At 37.1% G+C, this 23,333-nt stretch overlaps 1 protein-coding gene across 1 annotated transcript in view; it reads left to right on the top strand.

Annotated features, from left to right (window-relative positions):
• The window catches only part of LOC140159383 (polypeptide N-acetylgalactosaminyltransferase 1-like), a 240,578-nt gene extending 217,953 nt beyond the window's left edge, over positions 1-22,625 (top strand). The window contains 5 exon segments of the mRNA XM_072182839.1: positions 5,831-6,011; positions 9,655-9,794; positions 14,996-15,094; positions 18,303-18,443; positions 20,405-22,625. Coding sequence (XP_072038940.1) covers positions 5,831-6,011; positions 9,655-9,794; positions 14,996-15,094; positions 18,303-18,443; positions 20,405-20,548 — 705 coding nt within the window. The 3' untranslated portion in view covers positions 20,549-22,625.
• The last annotated feature ends 708 nt before the right edge of the window (positions 22,626-23,333 follow it).

Raw genomic sequence — 23,333 nt, 5'->3', positions numbered from 1 at the left:
TTTTGAACAGATATGATAGTCGTTAGCGTACGTCTTGAGACAGTAGCTTGCGTCTTGAGTCAAAAACTGACAATAATTCGGGCAATAATTCTGATTTATATGTGCCGAATTATACAACGCAGTGTATAGGCCAATCGTTGAGGTAGTCTAAATGGATATGACCTAGGCCCTATGGCATCCATGCTCGACTGACACACAGCGAGGTCAGTCACCGAGCTAATCGGGCTATTGTCAGTAGCCTTAGTCAGATGTCATTCGCCCATCGGCGACTCAAAACTATTAAACAGGTCGATATAAAATGGCCATGCGTGGCAGTGGATTCTACCTACCATGGCAATTTCTGCCATGAAGATATCGGGGTGATGACACTGTGTAGGGGGTGTATGGATTTAGGATGGAATAGCACATTAGGAACTTGCTAAAGTTTATTCGGCTTATATAAGGCGGCAATTATTCTGCTTTTGTTACTGCGCGTCCCAACTCATGCTCGCGTAAATTCACATTTAAGCGTACGCCAGTCATGCATTACACAACGCACTACTAGCATAAGCACTGCGCCCAACAGCATGTACGCCATTCTATATCAATACACAGTGTTACAAATCTTATTTTTCCGCCTTATATAAACCAAACAAACTTTAGTGATAGAATTTGAGTATGGCATTGCCCCAGGATGATCCTGGGATAGGTAATGTTTATAGAACAAGTTGTAATGAACACAGCTCATATAGTGTCAAACTGAATGAGATCACATATTTCTTTATTTCATTATTTTTCAGTGGCGTTGCTACAAATATTTTTCTTGCCCCCCCCCCCCCCCCCCCAATTTTGAGCCAAAAAACCCCAAATCACGTAAATTTCTACTTTTTATGGCAATTTTGCACAAAATTTGGCAATTTTGCCCCCCTTAAATTAACTTTGCCCCCAATGCCCCCGAAACAAATTCCTGGCGCCGCCACTGTTAGTTTTAGGAAGTTAATTGTAGTTATGCTGAGATTCAATTTTCCCATTGCTGTTGCAGGCAGGTATAGTCCGAGATTGAGGCATATTTGATACTGTTAGTTTTCCAATATTACATACCTAAACAGAGCAGTCATTATAAAAAGCACCATTTCATAAACAGGCATGAGAATTTTCCTGCCCAAGCAGGAATGCCTGCTTTTTTGTTGTCCAAATATCCTCATTTTTGGTTCTAATCATGACATATCTGTCTTTGTTTAGGATAAACAGGGGTGAAAATAACTGGTACCTTAAGCCTAGCACGCCTGAGTACTACAAAATACTACTTGATATATGCGCTGTTTGTGCGTGCATCCCACGTGGTGTGATAACGCAATCGGCCTAAGTGATATATAGGCACAGTTTCGCTGGCCAGCGAAGCCCAAGACCCGTGGCAAAGTGTCGCCAACCCAGTGCTTGGCATGCGAGGGGTCTCGGGTGTGAATCCCACCCAGAGCAAACAACTTCTTCCCTTCTTTTCTCTCTTTATTCCTTCCTTCTTTCCCTTCCCGTCGCCAAAAAACCCAGCAGGGCTTTTCAGGTAGGATTGTAAGCATAAAATGTGGGATGGCATTAGTCATTGGATCCAGGAATACGATTGGAAATGTGATACAATTTGTTTTACATCGAGTTGAAAGTGACATGACTTTCAAGAACTTGGGTTCTCATAAAAAGTAGGATAGCCCTGTCTAGAGATTTGTATCGATGTATGCATGCATCGTCACTTAAACATAGGAGAGCCTAGAGTAATAGATAACTGACAGAAATCATAAGATAGATTGAGAGTCGGTAAGAGCAGTACCTAATTGTGTGTAAATCACCCAACTCACTAATGCATTTGGTTCTATGTAGTTCTTCTTCAGTCTGCTTTTTGGTCCTGAAATTCTGTCGGGATTAGAAAAATTGGCTCGATGAGAGAGCGTGAGAAATCCAAGTGTATAAGGGATAGGTTAAACATTACTAATCTGAGGGTCTAGGTCTGGAAGATATCGACTCATCTCGAGATTTTTGTGCCTTCATTTTTTTCTCGCAAGTCATGACTTGCTGTATTCATCTGTGAATGTATCGGAGTATGCGACCCAAATATGGTAGAAGGGCGCATCTTATATTACTTAGCTGAAATGTTACTTCCTTCTGCTATAACTATGGTCAACTTTTTTAAAATGATGTGGTAAAAAATGTAACTTGTAAAGCACTGAGAGGAATATACTGTCTGTTACCTAAGGCCTAAAAAAAATTTGTTTGATTGGCGTAACCCGACCGACCCTAAAAATAGGCCCACCAACCCTAGACTTTTTTTCTTATTTTTTGCAAAAATTAATAAAAAAATCAAAAAAAATAAAAATTAAAAAAGGAAAAATTCATGATTTTCAGCTTAAAATGCGTGTAAAAAAATAAAAATAAATAAAAACATTGCCGACCGACCTACCCTAATTTTTTTTTTCATGTTACGCCAATCAATAGGCCTAAGTATGTGCCATATAGTGAAATCAACCTAAAGGCTAGGGCTTACCAAATTTTTTTCCCATGACCCAAATTTCATTTAAAAAAAATTGGCATGACCCACAGTATAATACAAATGCTGTTACTTTCCAAAACTTATCAGCGGGCAATCAGGCAAATGTTCCGAAGGGGGCACAATTTCCAAGTCGTCCCGCTGACCGGCTGCCTGAATGACTTTACCGAGACAAATGGTGTGGAAATTTACAATTTTAATGCTAAAATGGCTGTATGTACGCAGATTTATTTATATATTTTTTCCGACAAGTCCCGCGACCTCTTTTGGAAGAGGTTGCAACTCCCAAAAGGGTCGCGACCCACAGTTTGGGAACGGCTGCTATAGGACATCGCAGTAACATTGTTTTAATCTCTTTAACATGCTAGTGATGTTAATAATAGTTGCAACCTTTCACTATATTGCTCCCAAAAGTTTTTTCTTTTTTCATTCAAGTTGGGAAATTAAAGTTGCATCGTGCTGAATGAGGTATCAAAATATGCAGAAACAAACTTTTTCATCGATTTGAAATTACTTGGTACTCTAGGTCGGTAAACATGAGTAAGATTTAATCTTTCCCTAGAGAAGTCCCTTTCAGAGGGCTGAGCTTTCGGAACTCTAGCGAGTGCTATCTTCAGAACTCTAGTGAGTGCCATCTTCAGAGCGAAGATGGCACTCGCTAGATTTCCGAAAGCTCAGCCCTCTGAAAAGGACTTCTCTGATGAAAGATTAAATCTTCCTCAAACTTTTTCCATCAATTGACTATTATTTGGTAATTTTGGTTTAGTGTCTTTAAGAAATGGCTTTTGTTTTAAATGTTCAGATACTTTTTTTTTCATTATATATTAGGGCAATATATATAGTTGTGTTTGTGTCAGGTTACAGTTAATTTCGAGTCTGAAGTTTACCGTTTTCTAAAATCCATTTTCCGTGTTGTAATCTGTGTTGTAAAATTTGTAAATCTGTGTCATGAATAAAGCTTAAAATGTATAAACAATGATATTAATGTCACAATAAAGTGTTTGATATTAATGTCACAATAAAGTGTTCAATATTGCGATCAATATGCTCTGATTGGAATATTCTCACAATAATAGGCCGACTATTACGATGTTTGGAGGGATATAGGGGGTTCATGCCTTGGTAATATACCTTTATTTCGGTATTATTAAACAGTATTTTCATCATAAAAATTGACATACACAACTCATGATTGTTTTTAACATTTATTTCTCTTATCTTTTAACAATTTTTGTCACATCATACAAAAATGTCATTTTCCGTGTTGTACCTCCGATTCCGTGATTTTCAACGGAAAACTTCGGACTCTAGTTTAGTGTCTTTAAGAAATGGCTTTTGTTTTAAATGTTCAGATACTTTTTTTTTAGTATTTATTAATGCAATATATAGTTGTGTTTGTGTCAGGTTACAGTTAATTATACTATGATGAAAGCCAAGGGAATATTATATCGATGGTTTTTCACCGAGCACAGACAGCGGGATTACAATCAATTTCTATGTGACCTATTTTTAGATTCCGTAAACATTTCGACTGCTCAGAGGCAGAAGTGGGTAGGTGCAATAGCTGCCATGTGTAGCAGCCATGCGTAGATGAGTACAATATACTATGTGTACATTGTCAAATGTTCGCAGGGCAGCTATTGCACTTACACACTTCTGGCAAATGAGCAGTCAATTTGACTGTGCAAAGAAATGTAATACAAACCAGTAATTATAGAGTGTAGAGTTTGTCTTAGACAGCTTCTGTGTTTTCAAACATTTTGAATCACATTGTAATTAAGTTTTTGAGTTGTACTCACTAGTCCTGTCCACACAGAGGGCTTTTTGCTCGAGCACTGCGTTTCTCGAGCACAGACTCGGGGTAATTTGCTGTCTGAACGCTTTCGAGGATTCCAGTTCTCGAGTTTTTTTCAAACTTTATACCCAAATTTATCCCCTAGAAATTTAGGGGATTTCACAAGTTCCTCGAGTGGTGCCCAAGCTCTACTGCCGTGTGAACGCTACATTTTGCTATTCTCGAGCACTGAGCTTAACCTGTGCATGGTGGTGGAGTTCCACTGCTCTACGGTACATTAAAATATTGCAATTTGCTCATTCTGCTTCTTATCAACAACTCTCTTCTCCCAATCATATGTCGAAAACTCAACGGTATCGATGCCAAATCTAGAACATCATCACCACTTTCCATCATACAAACAAGAGCAAAATGTGCCATGATTGATGGTGGTATGGTTTGACACATTCAGCTTTCGGTTGTAATTCTCGAACTAATGTCATCAGGCATTGCGAAACTCTAGGATTACAGGCCATGACATAGTTGTGTGGACATGCACTTGGGGATTGACTTAATGATCGCAAACCTCGAGCACGCTGATCCTCAAGGATTCGATGATCGTCTGAACACGGCTACTGCAACATTGTCTTTCCAGATACTCCCAACAGATAGGATCATAGACCATAGGGAGTTTGATTGACAGGGGTGTCTGACACGAACTAGTTGTTTTATCTTTGACTACAATTAAAGCAAGCGCAATACACCAAATCTGGGTCATGTCAGTTTTTCTAACAAACTTAAGATTGGTTTTTTTGTGGCAAATTAGGTTTTCAGTGATAAAGTTTATTTTTTGAAATTAAAACCGAAGCTTTTTTGATCAAAAAGGGATTGCATCAGTCAAAGCTAAATTTATGGTTGAATGACTGAATTTATGCTGAGCCAACAAAAGGAGCAAAAAAATAGGGAGCAAAAGCAAGAAATCATACAAAAATTGGCATTCGTACAAAAGCTCAATACTTTGCAACCAAGTATGCTGGGGATTTCAACAGTAGCACACTTATTTTAATTCTTGACAAGATGATGATGATAATCACTCAATATTCGAGCTTGGGCCATTCCTGTTGAAATCCTTACTGTACACCACCCTATGGAAGACATGACCTTAATCTTCCACACAGGGAGCATGAATTTAAAATAGAGTTGCCTGAATGGATGACTCCATTTGAAATCTACACCCCATGTGTGGGAGACCTGGGGTGTATGGATTTCAACTGGAATAACCATGGTTAGATGAGATTGCAATTGTGTCACATTTGATATCACTTATATTACAATGACGGCCACACACACTGTACGTACAGTATGTCCAGCACCTCCAGAAGGGATGCTGCAGCCAAACAAAATTGTTTCACTTGCCCAAGATTGCAATAGTTGGAGAAAGCTTGTAGTCGCCTGCTCCGCAGCCGACTGATGATGATGATATTACAATGATATCTTGTAAATTAAAACACGTCCCTTGTCTCTTTTCTTTGCCGTTTCAGATCTGGATGTGTGGAGGTACATTAGAGATCATCACCTGTTCACATGTAGGTCATGTATTCCGCAAGTCAACCCCGTATACTTTTCCAGGTGGCACCGGCAAGATTATAAACCGCAATAATCAGAGGCTAGCAGAAGTGTGGATGGACCAGTATAAAAATTTCTATTATAAAATATCACCAGGTAAGCAGTCTAAATTGTTATATTCATGGGCTAATTCATTTAAAATCCATCTTTGCGGAAGATTGTGAAAATGTCTTCCACAGGGGCAGTATGAATTTCAAATGGAGTTGGCACATGTTTGAAACTCACCGTCCCTCTGAGGAAGATTCATGATGACTCTTTAATTTCTTAGAGGGTGTATGCAGTGCTGTACGGTGCGACCATTTTAGGCGCATTGGCGACTAGATTTTTGCTGATGGCGACTAAATATTCAATCCCTGGCGCCAATGGCGACCAACTGCTGAAGCTTTTAATCGCCAAAAACAAAACATGTATGTAATGTAGCATTCAAGAGTACGAATGTATGCTATTAATATGCATTTATCATCATGTCTCAATGAGGACTTCCTGGAAAACATATAGGCCTACACTGTACATGCTGCGTATGAAGTATGTAGTGTTCAATGGGAATATGTAGATCAGAGTACAGCAGCTATGAACATTCAACACACGTGGCTGTTCAGTTTACGTTGGCACCTCAGATTTTTTACCTGGGAGCAAAATTTGGGCGCCTAAATTTATAAAGTTAGGAGCCATTGGCTCCTCAATCAGTTTTTGCACCGTACAGCACTGGGTGTATGAAATTCAAACAGCTGCCTAATATGCTCATTCTATTTGAAATCCATACTCCTCCTTTGGAGGATATTTGTAAAATCTTCCACAGGGATAGTGTGTAGTGTGGATATTTAAATGGAATAGCCCATAAATGCAACTTCAAGTTATGTAGTTACTCAGATTTTGGAGTGTCTGCACCCGCCATGTACCTTGCGCAACTTCAAAATTGGAGGGTGCAAAAAAAAAAAAAATCAGATTTTGGAGTTTTTGCAGTATAAAACTAATATTGTTATTATTATTTAAACCTCCAAAATTAGTTTCTTTGTAATAAATGCAAAAACTCCAAAACGGAATTATTGCGCCCATCGCAGAACCTCCAATTTCACAGTACACATAACCTGTGATTTTGGAGTTTCTGCAGCGGGTTCAGCCACTCCGAAATTGGGAGTAACTACCTACATACAATTGCAAATAAATATAATCTAATATAACACTTTTAACCCAGATATGGAGCACACAATATTATATTACCTGAACTAAGTAAACAGATTTGATTTGGATTTGTTGGGCTGATCCAGTGGAAATCCATACACCCTGTGGAAGATGTATCGTTAATCTCCCACACAAGGTGTGTAGATTTCAAATGGAGTCACCCATTTAGGTGACCCCATTTGAAATTTACACTCCCTGTGTAGAAGATTAAGGTCATGTCTTCCACAGGGGGTGTATGGATATCAAGTGGAAGAGTGAAATTCTGTCTAGACACTTTGATTTGGAGTTAGTATTGTATAATCCCAACCCAATTTTTTCTGAGAGTTTGTTTTATAAAAGGAAAAACAATGTTTGTATGCCGCTTGACAAAAGCAATTGTGATCCGCTCCCACAAAACCAGACATAAGTCACTGATTTTGAAAATTGAATTTTTGATGTCATCATTTAGTATAGCTCTTCAGCTTTCATTTGATACCAAAATTATGTTTCTGGGACATGTGGTCCTCATTCTACGGTCTTTCAATGGGAAGGGGGGGAAGCGACACATGAAGAAAAGGTAAATGCAAGAAAAATGGCTTTAAAGTTGTAAAATGACATGTTTTAATAAGGACTTGGTTTGGCTCAGAAAATGTTAGATTTGGGTGCTTCAGATGTAAAAGACTATTTTGTTTTCAATGGCAGGTTAAATTAAACATATTAAGGAATCAAAAAATAATAAAAATTGAAAAACAAAATCTGCAAGGTTTTTCATCCCTGTCCCAACTTTGACCCGCCGTATCTCAAAATGGCTGAGTGCGACTTATGGCGGGTTTCGTCAGAACGGGTCACAATTGTGCTCTACATTTTTTAATAAACTTAATATTGTTTAGAACATCTCAGGAGATCTTTCTTTGTGTCAAACATTGATTATGTATATATGTTAAAAGCATAGACCTAAAAAACCCAGACATATGTGTGTTTGGTATTAGAGTTTCTGAAAAATCTGTTGAGACATTTTCTGGTGAAGTTAGTATTGTAGATTCCCAACCCAAAGGGAGAAGCAGAAGTGCTTTGCTCAAATTGACTGAATACGATTCAGTTTACAGAAATGGGCAATTCCATTTAAAATCCACACTACCCCTGTGGAAGATTTTGGAAATACCTTCCACAGGGGGAGTATGAATTTTGAATGGAATGAACATATTAGGTGGCTCCATTTGAATTTCAAACACCCTTTGAGAAAGATTCAACCTGAATCTTCCACTATGGGAGGGTGAGTTTCAAATGGAGCTGCTAAAGTGTTCATTGGGACTTTATTGACGCATGCAGTAACAAAAGCCGAATAAGTTTAGCCTTAGATAAGCCGAACAAAGTTTAGTCACCTTCGCCCTTATCCAAACATATGAAGTGGAATCAACTTTCATTAGCTTTATGGACGAGACCTGCCAAATATCACTTCCCCCAGACATTTGATTAATTTCATTGCTACAACATCTTCATCTCTGTGTATATGGTCCTGTGTCACAACCTGGGGTACCTTTGTGTTACATAGTAAAAAAATTAAATGGTTCAAACATTTTACCTACACATCTCATTTGAAGTGGTTCATCCTTCTGAACATTTTGACACCTTTTTTATGGAAATCGGTTAATAAATGAGAGAGTGCGGGCAAAAACAATCACAAAGTAGGGAGGATGTAACCCCGCCTCTTTTTTCCACATTTACAGTCATTCTGAGCAAGTATTGGTCTTTTAAATGAACTTCTGTATTTATTTACTTGGTTTAGATGTCTGGGAGTTCATTTAGACATTTTTTTACTAGATTCAAATGTTTAAAGGGGGTTTTAAATCAAATTTACAATATGAATCCCTCCCCCTAATCCTCCTCCCCCTAATCCTCAGCCACCCTTGGCAAATTTTATGCCAAACGTCAAAAGAAAATAATTGAAAAATATTTTAAAACAGGATAAAAACATGAGTAATATAGAATAAATTAGCCTCAATTTAAGACCTAATTGAATCTTCTAAGTGAAGGAATACTCAAGAGACAGTGTTTTGAAATCCAAACTGCACATCAAAATGTAACAAAGCCACCTTTTTGGGTACCCCAGTATATGGCACAGGATCATATAGATGTAAAGTTTGGAATATAGGCATCTTAAGGTGGTACTACACCCCCTGATCAATTTTGTAACTAATTTTGCATTTTTCTCAAAAACTAACTACACACTGGTAACAAAAGTTTATCTATATTATACGGGTAAGGAATCCAATTACTTCACTGAAATTTCAGTGATTCAAGACAAGTGGTTCATTATATATGTTAAGAAATGAGGTACATTCTAGCAGTACCTCTTTTCTTATCATAAATAGCGTACCGCTTGTCTTGAGTAACTGAAATTCCAGTGTAATACCTGGATTCCTTGCCCTATAATATACATAACTTTTGTTACCAGTGTGTTATTATTTTTGAGAAAAATTCAAAAATAGTGACAAATTTATCAAGGGGTGTAGTACCACCTAATAGTTTGGATCAACCACCATTTCATCAACCTTCTTTCTCCCTTCCTCTAATCCAGGTGTAAAAAAGACAGAATATGGGGATGTCTCGGCACGTAAAGCCCTTAGAAGTAAACTACAGTGTAAGAGTTTTGATTGGTATCTAGATAATATATATCCTGAGTCACAATTTAGACTGGATGTCAAATCTATAGGAGAGGTACGTATTACATTTTAATATTTCTGTTACATTTCTGTCACTTTATTTTACTGTTGTATTGTCTGAGTATTGATATTAGGGTATGTTATGAACAGGGTTATCAAACCTGCGGTGGTGGCGGAAAAATTAATATTTATTAAAGCCTTAATGTACGATTTCCGTCAAATTTTGATTTTGTTATTCTGTATTCAAAATGTTGAAATAATATTAGTAATAACGGTTGCTGTCCATTTTAGGTTGAAATAACAAGGTAAAGTGAAAGAAACCCCACTGGTTATTTTGGTCATTTAACACGCAGCTTTATTGGAGGACAACTTTGCTCTGTTGACCTACAAAGACAACAAATTTGGCCGATTCCATTTAGGTGCAAGTTGGGACATGTGTAAACATTACAAATATGCAAAAAAATCAGGTTTGAAAAAAATTAACCAATTTCATATTATAAGATCGTACATTATGGCTTTAATATTTAGGGCCGCACCAGCATATTTTGTGCCAGATTTACTAGGACATTTGTGTGCAAAGTGCACAATTTCAATAAGGGGAATGGACAAAATTAAGGGGGGAGTTCCCGCCAGTTTCCACCGCCAATAAAAATTTGCACTTTACTGACTTGAGAGATTTTTAAGACTCAGGGTCTCTTATTTTCAAGCAAAATTTTAAATATGCGGACAAAGTCAAAAAAATAGAAATCCTTGATTCTTCTAGCATAGAAAGGGTTTAGGTGGGACATTTTCAAAATGATATTAAAAAAGTTGTATTTGGCCTGTTGGTAAAATAACGGGCAAAACAAATTTGAGCGAAAATGACCAAAAATTGCATTTTCATTTTTGAAAAAAGGTAAAGTTTGGTCTTATGCTACAACTATATAAGATGCGATAAATTGTTTGTTTTTTTTTTTTAGGATAGAGACATGCTTTGTTATTCATTGTAAATAAAGAAAGAGTGTGTCACTCTTGAAAAGATCCTGCAAATTTAAGTAGAAAAAGTACATTTTTGGGCAATAATCATAAGCGTCATTTTACCCAGACTTTGAAGGGGCATAAATGTAAAGGTAGGATTTGTATGTTGAAACTGTATAATGTCATAGTTAGAGTAAACCCTTGTTAACTGATATATCCTTTTCAAAAATTGGGCTCTTAACTATTTTAGAAGTTCTGGCGTTTCAAAAGTACCAAGTTTTTAAAAAAAATCAATTTTTTCACAAGGATTTACAGTAAAAATAGTTTCATTATCTTTTTAAAATTATTACTGAAACTAATTGTATTAAAAGAACTTACTGGGACTTAATTGAAGAAAGTAACGATTCTAATGGTACAAACAAGCTATACAGAAACCAGATGCAGAAGCATTGTTAATGAAAATACAATAGAGGGCAGGGCACACACCACTAAATAATCGTCCCATTGAAATACACGGAAAATACAAGAAAGTAAGTTTGTTTTTCTACCCCATGTAACAACATTTTTAATATTTTGATCAAACCAATGTCTTAAATAAAGATTAAACTTTTATTTAAATTTAATTTTTTGGGACAAGTTAAGACAAACTTGAGAGATACGAACTCCTGCACAGCGCCATCCCGAATTTCAGCCGGCACTCTCGCCTCCTTACCAGTTCCGGCCATGATATTGTTCCGAGGGCCTATTACCCATGCACATTCGATTCGGAACATTTTCTGAACAGATTTGTAATGTTGAGCTCCTACTTTATCGTTTTGATCAAAACAACCAAGAGTCACTCAAATTTGGTTCCCTTGGGACGCCGATATATTTCGCATAGGTGCTATTTTTACCGAACTATGAAGGGTTACACCAAATGCGGAAGGATTTAGTGTAGTGCACCCTTATAAGAAAAAATATTTTTGATATTCTTTATTTTTGGCATCAGTGGTCAACATCCTAAAAAAGTGTAATTCCTTTTTATCGCTAGTCACTCCAAAGTTATAAAACAGGGCTCCAAACAAGCTCGTACTGAGTGAAAAATATGATACTTTTCGCACTTTTCAGCATTCAAGGGCCAGAGCAATATTTTGGCCATGTTAAACTGTATTTATAATGCAATTAACATCAGGAAAATGACTTTGTTTACAAAAATATATGTACAATCACAAATTTAACATGACCGAAAAGCGACATGTGATCATTTCACCCCCCCCCACTCTTAGATCATGCATAATATAAAGACGTGTAAATAGACATGTGCCTTAAGTTGGGGGGGGGGGGGGGTATGGGTAGATAGAACGTCAATTTGACACTCTAAAATGTTAAATTTCCAAGTTGCGTTTATTATTTTTGCAAGATCTAAAATTAAGAAACCCCATCATTAGAATTAATTAATAAATTTCTCTTGGGAATTGAACATTTGGTCACATGATAAAAATGCCGTCATTTTGTCATCATTAGGCCGTAATATAGGCCTAGTATGCTTTGACTTTAAATGTCTATTGAGACCCAATTAAAGGTTCAGTGATTATTTTCAAAACGGTTATAATTGACTTTTGATCTTACAATTACATTTTGCATAATTCCAAAGATGTTTCATTTTTTCTGCACCAAAATAACCAGAAGTGACCACTTCTATGATGTTGAGGCCAAAATAGCTCAATTTCAATAGCACGGTCTTAAATTGTCAATTCGACGCGAACTTGTGTTTTGAAGCAAATTTCTCGTGCGTTTAAGGGGGTACTGCACCCTCGCTAAATTTGTGTCTGTTTTTGCATTTTTCTCAAAAAACTAATAAGACAGTGGTTACAAAAGTTATGTATATTATAGGGGCAAGGAATCCAATTACTACACTGGAATTTCAGTCACCCAAGCCAAGCGGTTTGTTATTTATGATAAGAAATAAGGTACCGCTAAGATGTACCTCGTTTCCTATCATATATACTGAACCGCTTGTCTTGAGTCACTGACATTTCAGTGTAGTAATTGGATTCCTTGCCCCAATAATATACATAACTTTTGTTACCAGTGTGTTACTATTTTTTGAACAAAATGCAAAAATAGTCACAAATTTACCACAGGGGTGTAGTACCCCCTTAAGAATGAAATCGCGTATTTGTAGACGGAAATAGGAAACAGACCTTTTTTCTTTGCAAAGACATCGGTTTCAAGATAGCCTAAGACAAGTGGTGCAGGAAGTTTCTCATCCTATAATTGTTGGTGAAATAAATGTATGCCGCTCTGTAAAAAATGACAAACTTCAAAGTTTGAGCATAAAACCCTCAAAGACATCTGTTCCTCACTTAACATTGACACTAGTGATGTTAGCATTCGACGAAAGGCACCATATTTGGACAAAATTAGGATTGCTGTTAGTGATTGTTCATGTTCTCACTAGGTTAGATTTAGTTGGCACTAGCGTCAAATTTGTTGACAATGCCTTGAGCATACCATAAAATACTGACTTTTTTTCATTACATTATTTCAAATTGCTTGTTCACTCATCGGAATGCCAGTTGTTGATTTGCAAACTATAGAAACAACTCGTAATTTACCAATTGACATCATTTATAATCCTCTAAATTATGGCATGCACATTTACACTATAATGTAGATTGTATTGTAGCTTTATTATAACATTAGGCCTACTCCAAAGTAGTGACGAAGTTGCCTAGCTCTGGTATTGTAGTTACATGGTTAAATCTATCACAAACTGTATGATCCTGGTCAAAATATATCCCCCTTGCTTTCCTCAAGGTAATCTACGTTAATTTTCATCATGTTCATATGGCAATTCTATTTCTTGACATTTTTGCCTATAATTCTATACACTAGATTGATGATTGTCTAATAGATAACAAACGTGGCGGGAAAGATTGTTGATTTTGACAAAGTTATTCTGGACGCCAAATTTGATTTTGTTGGAAAAGTACCATTTATCATTAATTATCAATTGGATGATAATAATAGACAGATACCAACATAATTAGTGGCAACACAATTATCAACAACGTAACTTACCCTACTTTTCGGTTTGAGAATATTAATTGTTAATGGGGGTGGGAGTTGTTTGACCAATAATGTGGCTATGAAAATTTGCATACATACTTAAGTGGAAGTCTATGGATAAGATATGGGTCAATAAACATTTCTCGGTATGTTATTTGTAAATCTCTGACCAATAAATGATTACGTTTACTGTAAGAGTGCTATGTAATTAGCTAATTTTAATCGAAAATAGTGAGTTTTCGTATAAGTAAAATTTCGCTATGGGGTACAGACCCCAATTTTTTATTGGATGATTTATCAACCCCATTCATGGTTATTCTCATTCAATCTCAGACTTAAATCAGCAAACCCTACCTTGAGAGTTATTGACTTTTAAAGTTATAGTACTTTTACTAAAGAAAAAAAGTGCAAAAAAGTGGGATTTTGCATTGCGTATTGCGCAATATTATGGATGATTGAAAAAAATGGCAATACTATTTTTGTAACATGTAATGTATAGGTATTTATCAGAAGAAATTTCAATTATCCTGTACTTACAGCAATTTTGTTAGAGCCGGCCGAAAATGACCCTCTTTCAGTACTGCGAAATTGAAAAAACTGACTTTGTCTGTAGCCAACTTCAAAGGCCCGTTGTCATGGCGACAAGGAACATTTGAATTTTTTATCAAGCTACATAATCATTAGACCCAATAACCTTTCCTGTCATAAGATTTGGACAAAATCCATTGACCTTCATTTTTTGGCTTTGGCCGCACCTTGCTGAATTGGTACAGACATCCAGTCTTAATACTTCTTTATTTTGACCACTTCCTGTTCACTAGAAACTAATGGTTAAGAAATAAAATGGATTACTTTTTGACAGGCTTTTATGACTATCGATAGCTTCCTGTCCAAAAGAAACCCAATTGTTAAGGAAAAAATTGGGCTACTTTTTTGTAATTTAACCCGCTATTTGGGCTTAAATACATTTCGGCAACCCTGAATATGAATTTTCAGATACAATTTGGTAATGTACTGCCATTGCCAATGCAGCATTGTAAATCTTGGGATAATCAATCAACATGTTTCCTATATGCTTTGTTACATCAAAGTTTCTGTTCTCATAGTGAGCAGATATAGAAAAGTGCTCAATTGAACTTCATGGTCGTATGAAGCTATTGAAAATAAGCCACCAGATTTTCATCGTTTTTCTAATCAGTTTCATTCTCATAATGTTTTATTCCTTTTATCTATTCTCTGCATCCATAGGTTAGAAATATGGAAACCAGGAAATGCCTAGATAACATGGGTAGAAAAGAAAATGAAAAAGTAGGATTCTTCAATTGCCACGGACAAGGTGGCAACCAAGTAAGTACATGGGTGGTGATGCAGAGGGTATGGTATGGGGGCACTACCTATGGACGGAAGAGATAGCAGACAAACTCCAAACAGTCAAAGTCTTAGCATCACCCGATAATGAGGGCCAATTGTTCCATGAAATGTGACAGGCAAAACTGCTATGGACGTACCGCATATTTTTTACGGTCTTTCGCGTAAGCGCAAAGACGCGCAAAGTTCTATCGCGTACACGCGAAGGCACACAATGTTGGCATGATTGTTAGACACATCACAATTGATTGGACCTCATGAATATGTGAGAATTCACTGCATAAAAAACACTGGGACTTTGACTGCTTGCGAATAGGCTGTAGTAGTCTGTGGCACTACCATTGTCTGGTGCTACAGGTATGTGCTAACCACCTCTTTCGGGCTCCTCTACAGCTCCTAAGACCTCTGCTTTCAGATATTTTAAGGGTTTTTCTCTCTCTCTCTATTTTTGCACTTGGTTCCTAATGACAGTTCCTGAAATGACGCTGTTAGACGGCAGAGCTCTGTCCATTGTTGGCTATACATGGCTATACATATAGCTATGTATGGCTATATATGGCTATACATAGCTATGCATGGCTATACGTAACCATACATAGCTAGCTATACATATGTACATAGGTTGTTCAGTTTGAAGTTATGAGCCTTGAAAGTTGGTATTTTACTCCAACCTTCTTTGAAAAAATCTTCCACATAAAAAGATCCTTAAATGAAGCCGCTAACGGCAGAGCTCTGCATTTTTTTTAGGAAGCTTTATTTTAGATAGCTGTATCTCTTGATGCGGATCATATGTATGCAGGTGGCTCAGTTTTCATGTTATGAACCTTCAAAGTTTATGCCTTTACTTCCAACCTTTTCTTTAAAAATTCCTCCATATGGACTTAGTCCCTACTGACAGTTCTTAAAAATGGGGCTGTCATACAGCAGAGCTCTGTCCATTTTTTTCAGGAAAGCTGTATTTTAAAAAGGTTCATCTCATGATGCAGTTCATATGTACGTAGGTCAGTTTTCAAGGTCATGAGCCTGGCTTTAATGTTGACATTTTCCTTCAGTCTTCTTTGATAAATCCTCCATTTCCCACTTACAATTCCTTAAATGGGGGCTTTAAGATGGTAGAGCTTTTCCTACCGACAGTTCCTTTAAAATGGCTGTCAGATGGCGGAGCTCTGTCCAATTCTCTTCAGGAAAGCTGTTTTTCAAATAACTCTACCTCACAATTCCAATTTCAATTTTTCTTTCTATCTAGGTAAATGCACAGTCCATAATAATAATGCTGAATATGGTAACCGACAATATGTTGTGATATTATGCACCTACATGATACCAATAACATAATTATATATTAGTTCCAATGACATGCCTATATCCAGAAACAATTGAGCTACAGCACCATTGGTGCTCTTGTTTATAAATTGAAAGTAAATTATAATGAGAACAAATAAATGGAATTTCCAGATGTTTTTTTAACTCCTAAAATAGTACTTTCAACAATTTTCTTTTTGGGATGGTGAGAAAAGTGAGAGAGGCTTACTACTGTTATTCCTATATTGGGATATTCTGTTTGAAATCCGTACACCCCATTTGGAAGACATTACCTTAATCTTTTACACAGGGGGTGTTGACTTCAAATGGAATTTCAGGTAAATACATACTCCCTGTGTGAAAGATGAAGGTCAAGTCTTGTATGTATTTCAACTGGAATAGCCCATGATGTTATGCCCAGGGTTGCCAACCCTGCGATTTGGTAGCCCAATTGGGCGACTTATGAAAATTTTCTCCGCAACTTTTGACAATTTCCTGTCCCATAGAAACCAATGGTTAAGAAAAAATTTCGGCGACTTTTCAACATTGGCTCCCGCGACTTCCGGTAGTTTCCTGCCCCATAGAAACCAATGGTAAAGAGAAAAATTGGGCGACTTTTGGATTATTTGACCCGCGATTCGGGCTGAAATCTTTTGGCAACCCTGGTTATACCAATCAAACATTTTTTAGGCCCAAGTGTGCTGTTATGATCCCCACTGGTTCAGATTTTCCCACTCTCTACCTGTTGTCAGTCTGCTTAGGTATCTGTATTTAGGCAGTCAAGTTAACTCAATCGATAAGGCGTTCGACTATGGTGCGAGAGGTTGCGGGTTCGAACCCTTGCGGTGCCTAGTACGCTCTCGTTGAAAAATTGAGTTAGCTTGAAATTCCTCTGGACAAGGAACTTACTGCTAATTTGTCTCGTTGTAACCCGTACAAAACTCGGGGAGCTGATCCTGGTTGCAAAGGTTATTTGTGGAATGTCTAGGGTGCGCGCTCTTGAAGCAGCAAAGTCCCTGATTTGTTTGATGGTTTATGGAATGATGTGGGGCCGTACTGGTGAGCGACAACCTGTAAAGTGTGCTGAGGCTTGTGGATCAACATCTAGGCGTTGTGCCTGTGTGTAGCGCACTATAAATCACTGCGCTTTAAAAAAAATAATACCGGTACTTTCTTGGGCCCACATGTTTTGTTTGCAGTCTTGTCATAAGCATATTACTTGTGTCTCACATTGTTTTAGGCCCTGTGAGGATAAAACAAATAGATGGTGCTTTTTAACATTTACCTTAATCAGCTTTTTAATTGTGTGTGGCATTGTCTAAGGTGCTATTTAGGTTAAAACATAAAAGTGTCTTATTTAATCTGAAGTTGTATTTATATGTGTTTCACTTTGCCCTGCTATATTAAGATATAAACTGTCTTCTTTAATTTTAATTTGTTTTAATTGTCGAATATTGTCTGACGCATTCGGAGGGTGGTGCTCATGGACAATCCTCTTTAATCTTAATCTGTCTTAGACCCTATATAGTGAAGCATTTATTCCCTTATAATTAGAATTGTTTTAAAATGTGTATCACCTTCTCTATGGCCAGGTAGGGTCAAGCATTATAAACCACCTTCTTTCATCTCAATTATTTTAATTGTTCATCCCATTTTAGGCCTTTCTAGGGTAAAGCATGTAAGCTGTTGCCATCTTAATTTGTTTTCCTTTTGTTCTACATTGTCCATGGCATGGCCCTGCTAGGGTAAAGCATATACACAAAGTATACCATCTCTTATCTTAATTTGTTATAATTAACTTGTTTTTATTGTCTTACGTTAGCTTGGGCCCTGATAGGGTACATAATAATAAACCATCTTAATCTTAATTTGTTTTAATTTTCAGATATTTGCCTTGACAAAGGAGAATGAGTTAAAACATGACGACCTTTGTCTGGATGCTTCCAGCAACTCTAATTACGCTGATGTTATGATGTTTAAATGTCATAATAAACATGGTAATCAAGAATGGAAATATGATGAAAATGTAAGTACACTAAATGTAGCAGTATACTATTATAGAGATTACACCCAAAGAGAACCAACTCTATCATGTTTGTTTGTCACTCATTGAGGACAAAATAGTATACCTCCAAATATAAAGTATTTGTGTACTTGTTTGCATTCTAAATGTAAAGCGCTGCATGTCCAAATCTTTGTAACGTGCAATCCCAAAATCACAAGTTATCGTTCAATTTTGGGTTCTTGCCGATAAATGCAGGAGGCGCACTATTTTGGTCTCTGACAAACCAAGATGGCTGATTCACTATGTTATTATGCATTGGAGTTGGTTCTCTTTGGATCTAATCTCTTCGTCTATTACAGAGAAGAAATTCAACGATGATCATGCAAGCGTTGTTCATTCTTAGTCAGTGGGAGTGGTCTAGTTTGTAGACACATAATCTGATTGGACAATCGCATGATTTCGGGTGTCGTCTATCAGGCCGTAGACGACCCCACGTCATGTAGAGGTGCACGTATGTATCGCATTCTATGCGTAAGCTAGTGCGGAATACACTCACACGCTAGCAGTACGCGCAACAGTTGTAAACAAGTGTCGTTCATTTTATAATAAGGGGAGTTTTTATGACGGTAGATTAGTTTTTGCTTTAAAAAAATAGTTTACAGTTATTAAAATAATATTTAACTGACTGAGAATGAGAATAAACAATCGGAATTTCTGTTTTTACTATCCTCTACCTATGATAGACGACACACAGGTCCAATATTTTTATCGTAGTAGATACAGGCAGCGCCGGCATCCACTACTCAACATATTGGAACTGCCTGTCGTATATCACACGGCAGAGGATAGTAAAAACAAAAATTCCTTGATCGTTTATTCTCTAAGTTTGAAAAGTTTAGTGTTGTGGCTGACAGCTTCAACTTTGAACTTATGGGTTTTTGCTCCATTTATCACTCTTATACTTCCCAAATCTGGAGTGCTGCTGGAGTGAAACTTTGTATTGGAGTGCACACATTTTTTATTCATTCTTTTCGGTTTGGGAGTTAATATTTTCTTGAGCAGAAATTGAGAGAATGTTAAACATTCCCATTCACAACAATAGTAACCTTTCACTCCAGTGTCAGAAAGATTGAAGAATATTATATGGAATAGCCACGTTATGCCAACACTGACAGATGCATAATCTCCAGGAAGCAGAGGATGTGTACTATATAAAACAAAGACGGAATTTAAAAAGTCTAGTTTGGGTCTGACGTCATCTGTCAATCAAAACTTGAGCACGGTTTGTTTATGAGGGTCGTGATGATGGAGTTTCAGAACTTGGTCGTAAAACAGCATGCCTTATGGTTAATTTTGAACCTTAAGGTGGTTCTACACCCCTGGCCAATTCTGCGCCTATTTTTGCATTTTTTTCCAAAAATTATAGCGCATTGGTGACAAGTAAGATATGTATACAACAAGGACTACAACTACTGCACTGGAAATTTTATTTCAGCACAGACAACAGTCGTGAAGTTACAGTCAAAAATGAGGGGAAACCAATATTTGATCAATAAATCACTAACTACTTGTCTTGAGTCACTGAAATTCCAGACTAGTGTAGTAACTGGATTCCTTGCCCCTATAATATACATAACTTTTGTTACCAGTGTGTTATTAGTTTTTGAGAAAAATGCAAAAATTTATCAAGGGGTGTAGTACCTACCACCTTAAAGTATACAAACAGTCTCAAAAGTTAGTCTTAGCAATGGGAAACTTTCTTTCCTGAAGGCACCGTGTCATTTTTCGCCATTTTCTGCGATTCCTTTTCTCCAATCGACACCAGATGAATCCACCTTATGCGCTAACCAATCAAGGGACATGGGGAGTTTGATTGACAGTCAGACTTAAACTAGTCTTTTCAATTCTCTATTTTATAATAGGTGGTTGGTGGATTCAACGCAATTAACATGTTTCTGATCTGCATTTTTATCTCTCCACAGAAAAAGACAATGGTGCACGGTCCAAGCGGTTACTGCATGGACAAACCGCCCGACGGTAAAGACTCGCCTACGCTAAGCAGATGTAATGGCGCTACAGGACAACAATGGGAACTAGTAGATATATCAATGACAGATGGCAGATAACAATAGCCTCAATCTGTCAATGTGGTGTATAAGTAGTACTTATTATAGTGTATTAGGCTTCATGGAGTTAGTGACATCCGTAGGCAATATCAAAATACGGTTTTGAACCCCTGGGTTAAAAATCGGATTTTGACCGGATAATGGTTCGGTCCCGATTTTGGTTGCCACAAATGCTTTGTTTTCTTGTTATCAGGATAGTTTTGGTGGGCAAATCAGCGGTCGTGTTTGGGCCGCCATTAATTTGTCAGAATTGAGACAGAAATGTCATGCTGAAAAATTTCTCCCACCCACCACTCCCAATTTGATAATTGCATCATGCTGAATATCATATTACTATAAACCATCTGTGTTGAATGTGAAGTTTTTTATTACGCAATTCACTGAGCACAAGTAGAGACCAATACTTGTTTGTACTTATTTGAATGCATTTTGCATGCTGATTCCAAATATGGCCACGAAAATGCACACTTAAGAATTTTTTTGAAATTCAAAAGAAAATTTGGAACTTGTCATCTGCAGTTGACACCCATGTGGTAGAGAGCTGACTGATACAAAAACACCTGTCCACCAAGTAGAAGGACAGTATCTATAATTGAATGTATTTTGAGATACTGCATTTTTACTCAGATGGCAGATATGGTCACTGTGCAGAAACCGGCATCTTGCCCCTAGTCCGCTAAATCTTTATCATGACCAAATCTGGAATAAGTTTGACATTTTAGGGTACTAGTGCAAGATGCATGTTATTGCCCATGCTGTGATGTCACTAACTCCTAGAAGCCTAATAAGGGTATATATTATTATAATGGGTGTGTTTTTATACCTAGGGTAGGGTTGGGGGTTATGTGTAAGCATTGAACCAAAGTTGTTATTCAGTGCTGGGTGGTGTCAACAGGTATTTCAACACTGACATCAAAACCAACTTGGTATCTGAAGCAAGAGTACTAAACACTGTGTGATTCCTTTCTGCAGAGGAAAAAATCTCACTTTTTGGAGGTTTTTTGTTGTTGCAGTTCCCCCGTTTGGTTATAACGGTGACTTTCGCATATTTTTACGGTGGATGTTAGTGTGGAATGGAGCTGCTATGGAGATAATAACGTGAGATGATCCGCTGACATGCTGATGTTCCTGTTCACTAAACATGTACCTGATCTGCTGATCGAAGCCTGAAGTTGAGAATTTCAGATATCAGTGATTGTTTGCAGAACAAGCAGATGGACTTGTGATTAATCAAGAGTTCACAGTGATTTCGCAGTTGACTCTGCAAATTGGAGGGTTCCGGTTGACAGGAAGCATGTTTTGGAGCTATATGGTATGCCACTCCCGTCAAAGACTCTCTGATTCTTTAAGAACGGTACATCATACACAGAATAAAGTTAAGATCATGGGAGGCATAGCTGATTTTACAACCTAGCGGATGTTATATTATAAAATAAGCACCATTTTTTTATTCTTCAGAGACTTGTACTTATCGACTTATATGAAGATATCAACAGATTTGGAATTAAATTGTACTATACTGTGGTTCGCCTCAAGTTCGGTAGTGACGTAGGTGCATATTTCGATGTGAACCGCGTGTGTAAAGTTAAACGCGCTTGCGGCGCAACTGCGAAAAAGCATTGATGTCACTACCAAACTTGAGGTGATCCACAGTATATCTCATCTCTTTCCATGTAATGTTTGTGCTTCATGCAGATAGCTACCGTAAAAACTTGATAGTTAGCATATGTGCTTACTATCGAGTGCTTTTAAAACATGCAAACATGAAGAGTGCCATCCACAAAAGTGTAAAGGATTTTGAGCAAATCATCGATACACATAGTTATATACGAACAAGTAAACCTGCAAATGTGTGTCTCAACCCCATTAGCTCAGTTGGTAAAGCGTCCAGACTTTGGTACCATTTCATGTTTTCAAAAGCGCTCGATAGTAAGCACATATGCTAACTATCGAGTTTTTACAGTATGTGCTTCAAAGCTTTCACTTTGGATAAAGGGTTTTTATGACTGTATAGAGGGCCATTCACATGTAATAGTTTGCACTAGCTACTTAATTAATCTTAAGAGTTTGATAAACAGTTTCCCATGCCAAGTACACTTCCACAAATGTTAGAAAATATCAAATAGATTCCTGAATGGTTACCAAGGTAACAAAAACTAACAGGGCTCATCATGGGAATTCTATACCTGTCAAATGCCAATTACCATAATACCAAGATCGATGACTGTGATAGACCCTTGCCCTTTATGCAAGATGTGAAACCTATTTATGGCCCATTAGGGGTATGGCGTTGAACCAATTTTGAATAACCTTTTTGCCCTCTACTAAACAAGAATGCAATCTTTCTGGTGTCTGTGGTTTAACTGTCCCTGATATTCTATACATACATTATGTACATGCATTGCCTTGGTTATCTTTTCACTTGTTAAATTTTGTGTGTACCTTGCATAGACTAGTTATTTTAAAAGAAGTAATCGAAATAATATTATTTGAAACTGCATAATTATTTGACTGAATTATGTTGTTAAGATCAAGATGTATTATCCATTTACTTCTATTTTGACAGTTTTTTAATATTTCTATTGTCATTCCAAAAGTATAACCTGAATCCCTGAACTGTAAAGAAGTTACATTCTTCTTACATTAAAAAATGGGTAGGAGCCTATTCCCAACAGGAGTATAGGCCTATATGCATAACAAAACAAAATCTTGCTTTTGAAATAAGCACATAGGCCTACATATATGTAGGCCCTATAATGTGCCATTGGTATTTTGTATATCTGCC

The sequence above is a fragment of the Amphiura filiformis genome, chromosome 8 (assembly GCF_039555335.1).
Source record: "Amphiura filiformis chromosome 8, Afil_fr2py, whole genome shotgun sequence".
NCBI lineage: Eukaryota > Metazoa > Echinodermata > Ophiuroidea > Amphilepidida > Amphiuridae > Amphiura > Amphiura filiformis.
This window is presented reverse-complemented; position numbering and strand designations above follow the sequence as displayed.